The sequence below is a fragment of the Acanthisitta chloris genome, unplaced genomic scaffold (assembly GCF_000695815.1).
Source record: "Acanthisitta chloris isolate BGI_N310 unplaced genomic scaffold, ASM69581v1 scaffold6492, whole genome shotgun sequence".
Taxonomy (NCBI): Eukaryota; Metazoa; Chordata; class Aves; order Passeriformes; family Acanthisittidae; genus Acanthisitta; species Acanthisitta chloris.
Genome location: NW_008659803.1, coordinates 4,168 through 18,243, shown reverse-complemented (window position 1 = coordinate 18,243; position 14,076 = coordinate 4,168). Strand labels below are relative to the sequence as shown.

General features: G+C 50.5%; 1 protein-coding gene across 1 annotated transcript in view; it reads right to left on the bottom strand.

Annotated features, from left to right (window-relative positions):
• SKAP1 (src kinase associated phosphoprotein 1) overlaps nt 1–14,076 on the bottom strand; it is a gene marked incomplete at both ends in the record, with an annotated part of 16,959 nt that overhangs the window by 475 nt on the left and 2,408 nt on the right. The window contains 4 exons of the mRNA XM_009069539.1: nt 5,111–5,173; nt 10,711–10,884; nt 11,339–11,402; nt 12,643–12,767. Coding sequence (XP_009067787.1) covers nt 5,111–5,173; nt 10,711–10,884; nt 11,339–11,402; nt 12,643–12,767 — 426 coding nt within the window. The remainder of the gene's footprint in view (nt 1–5,110; nt 5,174–10,710; nt 10,885–11,338; nt 11,403–12,642; nt 12,768–14,076) is intronic.

Below are 14,076 nucleotides of genomic sequence, written 5' to 3'. Positions count from 1 at the left end.
GAGGAGGTTGTGGGAAATGGTGCCAAGGTTGGGGATTGCCCTAAGTTAAATGTGGGATCTCTGGAAAACACTGCAGCAGAGTGAAATTGTTCCACCTTTGCCATCCCAGAATGGCATTTCCCACTCCAAAACTGGCTCAGAGACCAGAAAGGTGAAGGTAGGAATCCCATCCTTTGGGATGGGCCCAGAGGAACCTCAAATATTCACCCAGAGGAGTGTTCATGGAGCTCCAAGACCTGAGGAGATGCTGCTCTGCCCGGTTTGCAGCCTGGAGAAGAGAATCATTCCAGCACATCCACAAATCCTTCCCAGCATCACAAAAAACCCACCCCAACCCCCTCCTAAATTCCCATTTTTCAAGCACGACATCACAAAAAACCCACCCCAACCCCCCCCAAAATTCCCATTTTTCAAGCACAAAACTGTTCACCAAAGGCTTGAGGCAGGAGAGCACCAAAGTGGGGCTGAATCCAGATGTCACGACATGGTCATATCCATGATGGGCCAACTAGGGATAATTAAACTCAGGCAAAGCACAAGTTTTGGGAAGGGGATTGGAGCCTGGGAGCTGTTCCAGGGGGTTGTGCTGCTCTGCCCCAAGCCCAGCAAGCAGAACTGAAAAATCTGGAGCACATGTTGGAGGAAATGTTGCTAATCTGGTGCGAGGGAGGGAGAGCTGAGATGCAGCTGGAATGTTGTGCCCAGATTGGATCACCTAAATATGAGCAAGGACATTACAGAGCTGGGTAATGGCACAGCAGGGAACCACTGGAATGACTCAGGGACTTGGGGAACTTCAATAGAAAAGCTGGGAAGGAAAAAAAAAACCAAACCAAACTAGGTCTGCAGCCTTTGGAAAGTATTAAAGGGGGAGAACGCAGTGGTGAGGAAAAGATTGGGAAGGGAATAGAAGGACTAGGAGCTCCTGAGTTATTTAAGTTTGTGGGAAGTGCAGGAAGGAGGAGTTAGGAGCTGGAAGCAGAGGAAGGAGCTGAGCAGGAGGATGAGGCCCAGCACAGCTTAGGGAAGAGGCAGAAATGGGGGAATTAAGACAAGAGGTCGTTAAGGGAAGGTGTGAGGAGGATGTCACACTGCAGGGAATGGCCTGGGATGGGGGGACAGCACTTGGCAGGGACCTGCTGCTGTTTCCTGGGAGATGAGGCTGGGAAAAGGCTCAAAATACAGCAGGAAAAGGAATATTAAAATACAGGTATTTGGAAACACCATTCACTTGCTGGCAAAGAGATTTCAACGCAGTGATAAGAAACATGGTGTGAAATAGAAGATGTGTCTTCCTATAAGATGTTTCCAGAGCCAAAAGTGCCCCTGGAGTAACCCTGGGATAGGGATCTGAGGATGCTGCTGGGAATGTGGAGTCAGTTTTATTCCACTTCTCCCTCCTTTCCCAGGAATGTTTGGGAGATGCCTCCTTATCCCATATCCTGCTTATCAGAGGAACAGGAGGACCTTGAGGCATTGTGCCACCTCATCCAGGAGGAAGAAGCTGCTGGTGGAGCAGGAGCCCAGGAGGAAGGAGATGTTGTGGGAGCAGGAGCTCAGGAGGAAGGAGAAGTTGCTGGTGGAACAGGAGCCACATGCTCAGCTTGGACATGATCCTGTGACTACAAAGGGAGAACATTTTCTAGCCCATAGGAAGGTTTGTGCTCCCAAAAGTGTTTTTCCACCAGTGTCAGCTGCATGGATGGATGGATGGATGGATGGATGTTCTCAGCCCTCCCTCCAGCCCTGCCTGCCAAAGGTCAGGATTCATGGAGCCAGAGGAGGAAGATGCTCTGGATCAGAGTGTGGTTGGGCTCTGTGCTGCACTCCCAGCACCAGCCCCAAAAGCCACAGGGATGTTTGGGCCAATGACCATGGAAATCATGTTCAAATCAATTAAAATTAAGACTGTTGGCAAAACAAGAGAACCTGGATCCCATTTTAACACTTCTAAGGCCAGGCAAGGGAGATTTTCCCTCTGCATCCTCCCCAGGGGATGGTGAATGTCTGGGATGCTCCCGCTCCAGGCTGGGTGGGATGCAGGTTGAATCCACACAAACCATCCCAGGTCTCCTGCATTACCCTGCTCCCTTTTCCAGCTAAAAGGTTGTGTTTCCAAAGCCCCAACACTGTCTAGACACTGAAAGCCAGCAGAGCTGTGATCTCCCAGTGCCTGATGGAGCCTGATGGAAATGGGGCGAGAGCTGCTCCGTGTTTACAGCCCTTGGGGCCAGCAACAAAACCAGCCAAATGTGACAACAGCATCACTTCCCTCTGCAGCCTGAGCAGCCTCGGGAAGAGGCTGTGGGAGAGGCACAATCCACCCCAACCCTTTTCCCTTGGGCATGTCGTTCTTCTGTTGACACTGAAACCTAATGACAACTGTGTGTAGCTCAAGGGATTTCACTGCTGAGCTCACACTGGGTGACACCTCCTGCCATGCTCAGTGCAGGGCTGGGACAGGGACAGGAACAGCCTGAGAGGCTTTTTTTAGCTTCCAAGCAGAGGAATTTGGCTGTGTTTGTGCCCAGCTGAGCTCCTGTCACAGCAGCAGCTCTGAAGCTCATCCAGTGTGGAAGGGGAGGATTACAAAGCCTTGAGTGGAGCAAATGGGTGTCCTGGCAGGAGCAGCTTGAAGCTCCCAGTTGGAATTCCAGGCTGCTCCATTGTGGCATCTTTGGGGCTCTTAGAAAGGAGGAGCAATAGTTTCCCATGAGCCAAATGCCTCATGGTTTAGCATCTTTGGGGCTCTTAGAAAGGAGGAACAATAGTTTCCCATGAGCCAAATGTCTCATGGTTAGATTAAGGACTTGCTGCTTCCCTCCCTGCCTGAGCCCATCCCTGTGCTCAAGGATCATGGAATCAGGATCTGGAGTCTCCTCCCTGTCTTTGCTCCAGTTGGACAGAGGTGCAAATTCCCAAAGGAAAAGGCATGAGGATTTGGCTTCCTGATGCTGCCACAACGTTTCCCTCTTGAAGCACAGCTCAGTTTACCAGAGGCAGGGGATTTGGCTTCCTGATGCTGCCACAACCTTTCCCTCTTGAAGCACAACTCGGTTTACCAGAGGCAGAAGCCTAATGTGTTACTGAGTAGAAAAACAGATCCAGGGCTTGGAGCAATCCTGACACAGCCAGTGCCAACCAGTTAGAACCATTAAGAGCAATTAGAGCCGTGGTGGATGCTAATGAGTGTGAGCAGGGTGTGAAAGAGCTGCCAGGGCTGTGACAGGCGAGAGCCAAACTCCTGGGGGTGGCCTTGGGGTGCAGGGTCAGCAGCAGCTCTGTGCCAGCCTGGCATGGAGCTCTGCTCTGCTCCAGCTGGAAAACACACAGGGAGCTGCTCTCCTGCTGCCTGCTCCCTCGGGGGGGGCAAGTGATGAGGAGGGCATGACAGGGAGAGAAAAATGTGTGTATGTCCTGTCCCTTGTGCTCTCCTTACATATCCCTGTCCCATCCCTTCTGCTCTCCTTGCACATCCCATTCCTTCTGCTTTCCTTACACACCCAGGTCCTATTCCTTCTGCTTTCCTTACACATCCATATCCCATCCCTTCTGGTGTCTTTAAACATCCCATTCCTTGTGTTTTCCTTATACACCCAGATCCTATTCCTTCTGCTTTCCTTACACATCCCACCCCATCCCTTCTGCCTTCCTTACACATCTCATCCCTCCTGCTTTCCTTACACATCCATGTCCCTTCCCTTCTACTTTCCTTATACATCCCATCCCATCTCATCCCTTCTGCTTCCCTTACATATCCATGTCCCATCCCTTCTGCCTTCCTTACACATCTCATCCCTCTTGCTTTTCTTACACATCCATGTCCTCTCCCTTGTACTTTCCTTATACATCCCATCCCATCTCATCCCTTCTGCTTCCCTTACATATCCATGTCCCATCCCTTCTGCCTTCCTTACACATCTCATCCCTCCTGCTTTCCTTACACATCCATGTCCCATCCTTTCTGCCTTCCTTACACATCTCATCCCTCCTGCTTTCCTTACTCATCCATGTCCCTTCCCTTCTACTTTCCTTATCCTTCTCCACAGGCTAAGGCCCCACTTTAGGACCACAGCCAAGTATCACCAGGCTGAGCCCATCCCCTCCATGCTCCAAACAGTGTGGGAAGCTGTCCCAGTCCAGGCTGTGCCAGAGGATGTGTTTCCCAGGCACAGGAAGCCCCAGACCAGTCCATCCCAGCTGCTGGGACACAAGAGCTGTTTTCCTGCACCAGGGAGGAAACAGCCATGGAAAACCAAGCAGGTGGGACCAGGGAGGAAACAGATCTTCCGCTCCATCCCAGGGTACAGATCCTTAAGGGAAGAGCAGGGAGGGGCCCTGGTGACCACAGCATTCCTGGTGTGCATCCTTCCGGCTTCCCATGCAGGGATCCCTCCCTGCTGTGCTTCCTCTGCACCATCCCTTCCTTCCTGCCCTCACTCCAGGCTCTTTCTGCCCCAGCTCCCCTTGGGATGGGTTGATTCCTGCTCCACAGCCAGCATGGGGTGAGGGAGAGGGATGGAAGTGGCTCCATGGGGGAACCTTCAGCATGCAGATGTCACCAGGCAGGAGGGGATGGATACTGGGGCTCCTCCAAGAAGAGCTCATCAAAACCACCTTCCATGGGGTGTTTGTTCAAGAAGAAGAGGCTTCTCCTATGTCCAGAGCATGGAGGAAGTGGGAAGAGCTTCCCAAGCCTGATTTAGTTGTGTTTCACCAGGGAAAGTTTCATCACTTGGCTCCTGGAGATCTCCCACCCTGCACACACTCTCCATCACCACCCCAAGATGCTAAAGGTGGCCAAAACCAACCCATCCAAAGAACATGGAGGTCCTTTGGGTTAGCCAAAATCAGCCCCTCCAAAGAACCTGGAGGTCCTTTGGGTTGGCCAAAACCAATAAAGTTTCATCACTTGGCTCCTGGAGATCTCCCACCCTGCACACACTCTCCATCACCACCCCAAGATGTTAAAGGTGGCCAAAACCAACCCATCCAAAGAACATGGACATCCTTTGGGTTAGCCAAAGCAAGATGAGCTCTTACCACTCCTTTCACTGCTGTCTGCATCCTCAGTATCCTCTGGGAAAGGTGGATCCAAATGAGCTCTTACCACTCCTTTCACTGCTCTCTGCATCCTCAGTGTCCTCTGGGAAAGGTGGATCCAGCTCTTCATCTGTTGAGGGAAGAGCAGAGAAGTCAGAGAAGGGCTGTGAGCCACAGCTACACCAACCCCCCCAGGCAGGCACAGGGCTCTGGGAGCATCCAACTGTCAGGATAATAAATCCCAGGCTTAATTGTGAGGAGTGGAAGGGAGGAAGTCACAGATAATATTTTAAAGCATGTTGCATACAAATATGAATTGTTGTTAACACTGGTAAAAACAAATCACCTCTCTCAGCCTCATAAATTTAAGCAGCACTTTGCTGAGTGCCCTGTAGGAAGAGATGTTTCCTGGGCAGGATTCACAGGGAAAATGAGACTCCAAGGAGAAATGCCAGGGCAGAAATGTGAGGAAGGATGGGGGATGGAAGGAGAAATGAAGGAGAAAGAGGAGTCAGGCAGAGGAGGGTGGAGGAGGGGGAAGAGGAGGCAAGAAATACCATGGAAGAGGTTAAGGACTTCCAGAGGGGCTGGAAGTCTTGTGGAAACCCTGGAAAAAATGGGTAGAGATTGGCTGGAGCACACAAATAAATTTACATGTCATGACAAGGAAGACATTGAGGGGCTGAGTGTGTCCAGGGAAGGGAGTGGAGCTGGGGAAAGGGCTGGAGCACAAGAAGAAAGGGCTGGAGAATTCCTAAGGGAGCTGTGGAGGCTCAGTCTGGAGAAAAGGAGGCTCAGGAGAACCTTCTGATCTCTCCATAAGTGCCCAAAATAAAGTTGTTGATGAAGAGTGGTTAAAAAAATGTCAGTGTGAAAAAAAGGACTGAAATTTCAATCCTTACATTTAAAGTATTTGTATTGCTATTATATTACTATTTGCTGAAAAGGAGGCTCAGGGGAGACCTCATCACCCTCTGCAACTCCCTGACAGGAGGTTGGAGTCAGGTGGGGGTTGGTCTCTTCTCCCAGGCAACCAGCAGCAGGACAAGAGGGCACAGACTCAAGCTCTGCCAGGGGAGGGTTAGGTTGGAGATTAGGAAGAGATTTTTTCTGGAGAAAGTGCTCAGACATTGGAATGTGCTGCCCAGGGAGGTGGTGGATTCACCATCCCTGGAGGTTTTCAAGCTGTGACTGGATGTGGCACTCAGTGCCATGGGCTAGTGACCATGGTAGGGTTGGACTTGATGATCTTGGAGGTCTTTTCCAACCCTGTTGATTCTCTGACTCTGGGGGAGTGTGGAGCAGTCCAGACACAGCTGAGCCCGAGGAGAGGAGTGCCTGTCACACCTCAGGGGTTGTGGCTTTGCTCTTCAGAGCCACCAGGAATCATCCCTGGATCATGTGCCAATCCCAGGGTTCTGGGAAGCTCTGCTGCTCTCTCCCAGCCAGAGCTGATCGATGCAAAGCAGGTCAGAGCCCATCACAAATCACATCCCAAGTCGAGGGGTCACTGCTCCTGCTCCCCCATTAGTTGGGAAGCAGCACCAAAAAATCTTTCCTAAATAAATCAGCCTTGATTGGAAAACTCAAGCACTGACGAGACAGAACCTCGTTAGCATTGATTTCCAAATCAATTATGGAAAGTGCCTCTTGCCTGCTCTTTGCATTTGGAAAAGAGGAGGGAAATGGAGCCCTAACAGCCTTCTGCCCCCTCCATTCCCAGGAACATGCCCCAAATCCTCATGTTTTCATTCCTTTAGCCTTGAACCAATGGCACTATCCCCTAATTCCATCTTGGAATAGGATGGAGAACAGCCAAACAAACTCCTGTGTGCTATAAAACCCTCCAAATTGGAGTATGTGCCCCAAATCCTTGTGCCTTGCATTCCTTTAGCCTTGAACCAAAGGCACTACCCCTAATTCCATCTTGGAATAGGATGGAGAACAGGCAAACAAACTCCTGTGTGCCATAAAACCCTCCAAATTGGAATATATGCCCCAAATCCTTGTGCCTTGCATTCCTTTAGCCTTGAACCAAAGGCACTATCCCCTAATTCCATCTTGGCATGGAATGCAGGAGCCACACAGGGGTTGGGAATGGATTCCAAGCAGCCTCCTCTCCCACTTTGGACCATTTTCCTTATATTTTATGGAATGGGGGAGTTCAACCAGAAATCCAAGCCAGGATCTCATCCCTGTTAGCATCACCCACCTGACACATGGGCAGGTGGATGCTCCATGGCTTCTGCCTCAGTTTCCCTTTCATTCCAGGCCTTGCCCTGATGAATTCTCACCCTGTGCCTTTTCCCAAAGGTTCTCTGAGGAAATTCCAGGCAATTCCTGGTCCCCACAGTGTGGGATGGTGTGGGGATGGCACCTATGAGTGGGTGCTGCTCAGCCCTGTCTGCTCCATGGTTTGTGCTTTGCCTTGCTGGTTCCAGGCACATTCCCTGAGAATTTTGAGCTGTGAAATCCATGAAAAAGTTCCATAGGGGCACAAAGAGCCTCTCTTCACCTCTCAGCCCTGCACTTGCTGCATCCAGATGTTTTCCTGAATCCAGCCTGGAAGTGATGCTCTGCCTGGGTGTGTGATCCCAGCCAATATCCAAGCTTGAATCGAAGGGAAACGATGGGAAAAGCATCTCTGGGGGCTGTGCTGCCTCTCCTCACCCACCTCACCCATGGGATAATGTTTTGTACCCTCTGGGCACCCCTAGCCCAGAGCCAGTCCCCCTAGCAGTGCTGTTCCTCCCAGCAGCACTGTGGCTGTGCCTGGGTGCTGGGCAGATTCTCAGAGGAGCTGTGTTTTAATGTAGCAATTTGATTCAATTTTCCACTCTATAAAATTACCCATCACTGCTCGTTGCTTCCTAACAGACACCTTCACTCTTAATTTAACAATCCTATCGAATTCTGCCAGGGAAATTGGAAAAATTTATCACCTGTGAAATTTTATTTTGCCTTGGTTGTATCTGTTTTTGTAAAACTTCATTAACGACGATGACTTGCTGAGGAAATTATCTCTCCACTCCCTCCCTTTTTTTTTTTTTCCCCCTCTCCCTCTTGCTTTCTCTGTTCTCACTCAGGACATGAAGGAGGCAGATGAACCAAAGGAGAGCTCAGCTTGGACTGGACTTTCCCTGTGCTCATTGAGGGTTCCAGGGGGGGATGAGACTGGGACAGACAGATCTCTCCTAGCTGTCCCTGAGCCCTGCAGATAGTTTGTCACCTCTGCAATGATGTGTCATTACCACCTATGGGCACATTCACAGGGAATTGGGGTCTGAGAGACTGAGCAGCTTCTGCAGAGGGCACAGAGGGAGTGGGGGAGGCTTGGAAAAGCAAGGGAAACAGGTATGGAAGCTGGAAGAAGGACTCAAAGGATGGGCAGGACAGGGAGCTCAGTGAACTCAAAGGATGAGCAAGACAAGGAGCCCAGGGAAATGAAAGGATGAGCAGGACAGGGAGCTCAGTGAGCTCAAGGGATGGGCAGGACATGGAGCTCAGGAAATGAAAGGATGGGCAGGACAGGGAGCTCAGTGGACTCAAGGGATGGGCAGGACAGGGAGCTCAGGAAATAAAAGGATGGGCAGGACAGGGAGCTCAGTGAGCTCAAGGGATGGGCAGGACATGGAGCTCAGGAAATGAAAGGATGGGCAGGACAGGGAGCTCAGTGAGCTCAAGGGATGGGCAGGACATGGAGCTCAGGAAATGAAAGGATGGGCAGGACAGGGAGCTCAGTGAGCTCAAGGGATGGGCAGGACATGGAGCTCAGGAAATGAAAGGATGGGCAGGACAGGGAGCTCAGTGAGCTCAAGGGATGGGCAGGACATGGAGCTCAGGAAATGAAAGGATGGGCAGGACAGGGAGCTCAGTGGACTCAAGGGATGGGCAGGACAGGGAGCTCAGGAAATAAAAGGATGGGCAGGACAGGGAGCTCAGTGAGCTCAAGGGATGGGCAGGACAAGGAGCATAGTGAGCATAAAGGATGAGTAGGACAGGGAGCCCAGGGAAATGAAAGGTTGGGCAGGACAGGGAGCCCAGGGAAATGAAAGGATGAGCAGGACAGAGAGCTCTGTGAGCTCAAGGGATGGGCAGGACAGGGAGCTCAGGAGATGAAAGGATGGGCAGGACAGGGAGCCCAGTGGACTCAAGGGATGGGCAGGACAAGGAGCATAGTGAGCATAAAGGATGAGTAGGACAGGAAGTCCAGGGAAATGAAAGGTTGGGCAGGACAGAGAGCTCAGTGAGCTCAAGCAATGAACAGGACAGGGACCCCAGTGGACTCAAGGGATGAGCAGGCCAGGGAGCCCAGGGAAATGAAAGGAAGGGTTTGGCTGGGATGTTCTCTCCTCCAGCACCAGCTCTGCAGCCTCAGGGCACAGACCTCTGTGTGGGAACAGCACAGCAGCATCCCTGGGGATGCAGGGAAACCTGCCTGGCTCCAGCTCTTTAGAGCCACTCTGCATCCCACAGTGGGGACAGCAGTGTCCTCTAACCAACCCTGCAAGCTCCCAGCAGGATCAGCATTAGTCACAGAGGGATCAGAGCTCACATCTGATATTGCTCCAGTCAGCATTGGCAGCCTCAGGGCAGAGAGGAGTTGGGCACAGCTGCCAAGGCAGCCTGGGGTGCTGGAAGGCCTTGGCTGACACACCATCAGCACCCCCAGACACCAACCTGGGGCCACCACGAGGCTCCTGCTGAGCTCAGGGACACTGGGGGTACCCCCAGAGGGAGGGAAACTGCTGCCCAGAGAGCTGAGGGGGTAAACAAGGAGGGAGGAAAGGGCAGCAAGGCAAGAGAAGAGCTGTGCAGGTGCTCCAGGAGCTGCAGCTCTGCTCCTGGCAGTGTCTGGATGCCACTTGCAAATCACTGAGCAGACATTTCCTCTGGAAGCAATTACAAGGCAGAGATCTTGGGCACAAGAAAACTCCCTGGTGTTTTTGTTTTTTTATAAAAAAACCCAACCCAATAGGGATAGAAAGTTCTGAAATAAAGAAGAAAACCAAGGTGATATTTGCCACCTCTGAACTCTGCCCCAAGGGATATTGCTGTCAGGAGTGCAGAGTGCAGAGTAGGGGTGATCTCAGCTGCAGCTCAGAGACAGAACAGCTTGAACAAAGCTCAGGTGACACTTTGGCCAAGGCCTGGGCCATGTCACACCACGATTTCTGCTGCAGCAGTGGGAGATGTTGCAGACCATGTCACCCTCTTGGGGGTTTGTGGCCAGCTCTGCTGCAGTGTGAGGCAACAAGTGCTGGTCCTTAATGCAGTTACTTTATCAGCTCCTGGAGGGGCAGTAATTGTGTTAGGGCCCTGCCTGCATGCCCAGGAGGGAGAATTTGCATCATGTCGACGTTGATTTGCCAGGGAACACAGCCCAGAGATTCCACTCTCCCCAAACTCAATCTGACTCAGGCTAAAGGGAGCAAAACCTGTAAAAGCTGCTCCACCTCCATTCACACATCAGATCCTCCCCAGGACACAAAGGTTTGTCCTTGTGGTCCATCAACCAGCCTGAACAGGGCAATGGGGTCAAACCTTTGAGTTATGAGTGCATTAAACCCAGCAGAGCCCGAGGTGTTCATCCCCATCAGTGTGTTGTGTCTCCTCCCACATCTAAGGGGCCAAGAGGAGGGGATGGCTCAGATTTTGGGGGTTTACCTGGCAAAACCTCATAGATGTCCTCCCCTCCCATCTCCATGTTTGGCTCATCCTGATTCAGGGTGGTGTTGTGGGATGTTGTGTTCATAGAGTCAGAACTGTCCACGTCATTGTAGACCTCTTCCTCCTCCTCGTCCTCGTCCTCATCGCAAGGGATAGTGAGGGAGCTCAGGTCTGGGGGGAGAGAGTAAAAATGGGCTGAAAACCTGCAAATCACTCATTTTCAGTCAGGTGAAAGCAAGTACCAAAGCCTGTGCCCCTCTCTTTGTGCTCACTGGGGGCTCTGCAAGGTGGGAACTGTCCCTTTGCTTGGCCCAGGAGCTCCTGGTGGAGAAAAACTGGTGCAAAGAAGCTGAAATTTGGCTGAAACAAAGGAAAAGCCCAAGAAAGGATGGAAAATCCCAAAGATCAGAGCCCAATTCAACATGTGCCCCAAGGAATGGAGCCTGGGAAGCTGCCTGTGGTTTCTAGAGGGTATCCAAGGCAGGTTGGAGTGTTGTTTCCAAGACAATTGGAGCAATGCCATGGTGACAAGAACGAGCACACATGTTGTTGGAGCAGCCCAAGTTGGGTGGGAAGAAGCTACCAGGATCTTCCCAAACAAACAGGACACCACAGCCAAACTCACCCTTTAGGAGGAACTGGATCTGGTCCACCCAGTCTTCAGCCTCTTCTGGGCTTGGGGCTGTGAACTGGAGAGAGGATCACCAGTTATTGTGCTGGGATGGAGGGAGAGGACAAAGCTTTGCAGCTAGAGCAGGAGTGGAGAGCCTGGAGCTGCCATTCTCTCCTCTGTGACATGGGAAAAAGTCATTTCATGTCTTTATCTCCCTATTCCAAGAGCAGGGAAGCAGCAGCAGAACCAAGCCAGACTGTCCCAGAGGAAAGCTGTCAAGCCTAATTCATTAAAGTAATCCAGATGAAAACCACAATCCTCACTGAATAGACTCTCCTGCCTCTGAGCCAAGGCTCTCCAGCCCAAATCTCCCTGGGGCTCTGGCAGGTTCTCATGCTCACTTTGGGGGTTGGGTCAGGGCTTTCATCACACCACTTTTTAAGCTTCCCTTGGATGCTCAATAAAGAGAAGACTGAAATTTAACCTGGCTCTGGATGGGCTTCTCAAACCCAAACCTCAACTGTTTCTGACCCATTTATCCCTTGTGCCCCACAGGAGAGCTCAGGATCACTCTGGTGCCAAGGGGAGGTCCATGCTGAGGTGTCATGCCAAGAAGGAGAAGCATCAGCACATTCCAAGGTGCTGCTTGGTTTATTTCCATGGAATCATAGAATGGGTTGGGTTGGAAGAGACCTTTAAAGGTCATCTAGTCCATCAGCCCCTGCAATGATGGACATCAACTCCATCAGGTTGCTCAGTCCCATCCAACCTGAGCTTGGATGTTCCCAGCACCCATCACCTCTCTGGGAAACCTGTGCCAATGTCTCACCAGCTTCAGTGTAAGCCAAACTGGGTTTTCACCAGGAATTTGGGGATCCAGAGTCTCCCTCACCCTGCAGGTCCAGCCCTGTCCAACCTGACCAGAGCCCTGTCCAACCTGACCTTGGATTTTCCCAGGGATGGAGCATCCACCATCTCTCTGGGAAACATCTGGCAGTGCCTCAGTGGAAAAACAATTGGGTTTTCCCCAGGAATTTAGGGATTCAGAGTCTCCCTTACCTGTAGGTCCAGCCCTGTCCAACCTGAGCTTGGATTTTCCCAGGGATGGAGCATTTACCACCTCTCTGAGCAACCTGTGCCAATACCTCACCACCCTCAGTGTAAACCAAACTGGGTTTTCACCAGGAATTTGGAGATTCACAGCCTCCCTCACCCTGCAGGTCCAACCTGCACCTCTTCCCCCACCCCTGGCACCATGGGCTTGTGTTCCTAGTGGTCACCCAGCCCAGAAAATCCATTTTCTCCCCATTTCCCACCTCGTAGGTGCGTTTGCCAGGGCAGATCAACTCAAAGCAGCATCTTTTCCTCGAGTCCTTGCGGAGATGTGAAGCCATTCGGGCACTGCAGTGCTCAATGCTGAAGGTGCCTTTTGGTTGCTTGCCTGGAAGAAGATCAATGGCTTAAAATTGGAGTTTTGCACCTTTTTATTATCCTTGAAGAGATGGAGAAGTCTTGACCCACATAGGGAAACTGAGGTAGCACATGTCAATGGGGAATGGGTAGAAAAACCTCTTAAGTTTGAGCTCTCTAAAGGATTTGTTGACCCTGGATCAGTATTTGCTTAGGAATCAGCTTGAGGATGTGTGGGAAAATGATCCAGGTGGTTGCACTGGACCTTTTTAAGTTGTATTTACACATCCTTAAGAAAAAACAACCAAACTTCCAGGGATGAGAGTCAGCCCTATATGAGGATTTCAGCCCTATATAAAGGTTTCAACTCTACCTAAGGATTTCAGCCCTACTTAAGGATTTCAGTCCTATTTAAAAGTTTCAACTCTATATAAAGGTTTCATCCCTAGCTAAGGATTTTAGCCCTGCCTAAGGGTTTCAACCCTATATAATGATATCAGCTCTACCTAAGGATTTCAGCCCTATATAAAGGTTTCACCCCTAAGGATTTCAGCCCTATATGAGAGTTTCAGCCCTATATGAGGGTTCTAGCCCTACCTAAGGATTTCAACCCTACCTAAGGATTTCAGCCCTATATAAAGATTTCACCCCTAAGGATTTCAGCCCTATGTAAAGGTTTCAGCTCTATATGAAGGTTTCAGTCCTACCTAAGGGTTTCAACCCTATATAATGATATCAGCTCTACCTAAGGATTTCAGCCCTATATGAGAGTTTCAGCCCTATATGAGGTTTCAGCCATACCTAAGGATTTCAGCCTTACCTAAGGGTTTCAGCCCCACGTGAAGGTTTCAGCCCTATGTAAAAGTTTCAGCCCTATATCAAGGTTTCAGCCCTATGGATTTCAGCCTTATATCAAGGTTTCAGCCCTATATGAGGTTTCAGCCATACCTAAGGATTTCAGCCTTACCTAAGGGTTTCAGCCCCACGTGAAGGTTTCAGCCCTATGTAAAAGTTTCAGCCCTATGTTAAGGTTTCAGCTCTATGGATTTCAGACTTATATATAAAGGTTTCAGTCCTACCTAAGGGTTTCAACCCTATGTAAAAGTTTCAGCCCTATATAAAGGTTTCACCCCAAAGAATTTCAACCCAATATGAAAGTTTCAGCCCTACATGAGGGTTTCAGCCTTACCTAAGGATTTCAACCCTATATAAAGGTTTCAGCTCTATATGAAGGTTTCAGGTGTACCTAAGGGTTTCAGTCCTATATAAATGTTTCAGCCCTATATAAAAGTTTCAACCCTATGTTAAGGTTTCAGCTCTATGGATTTCAGACTTATATA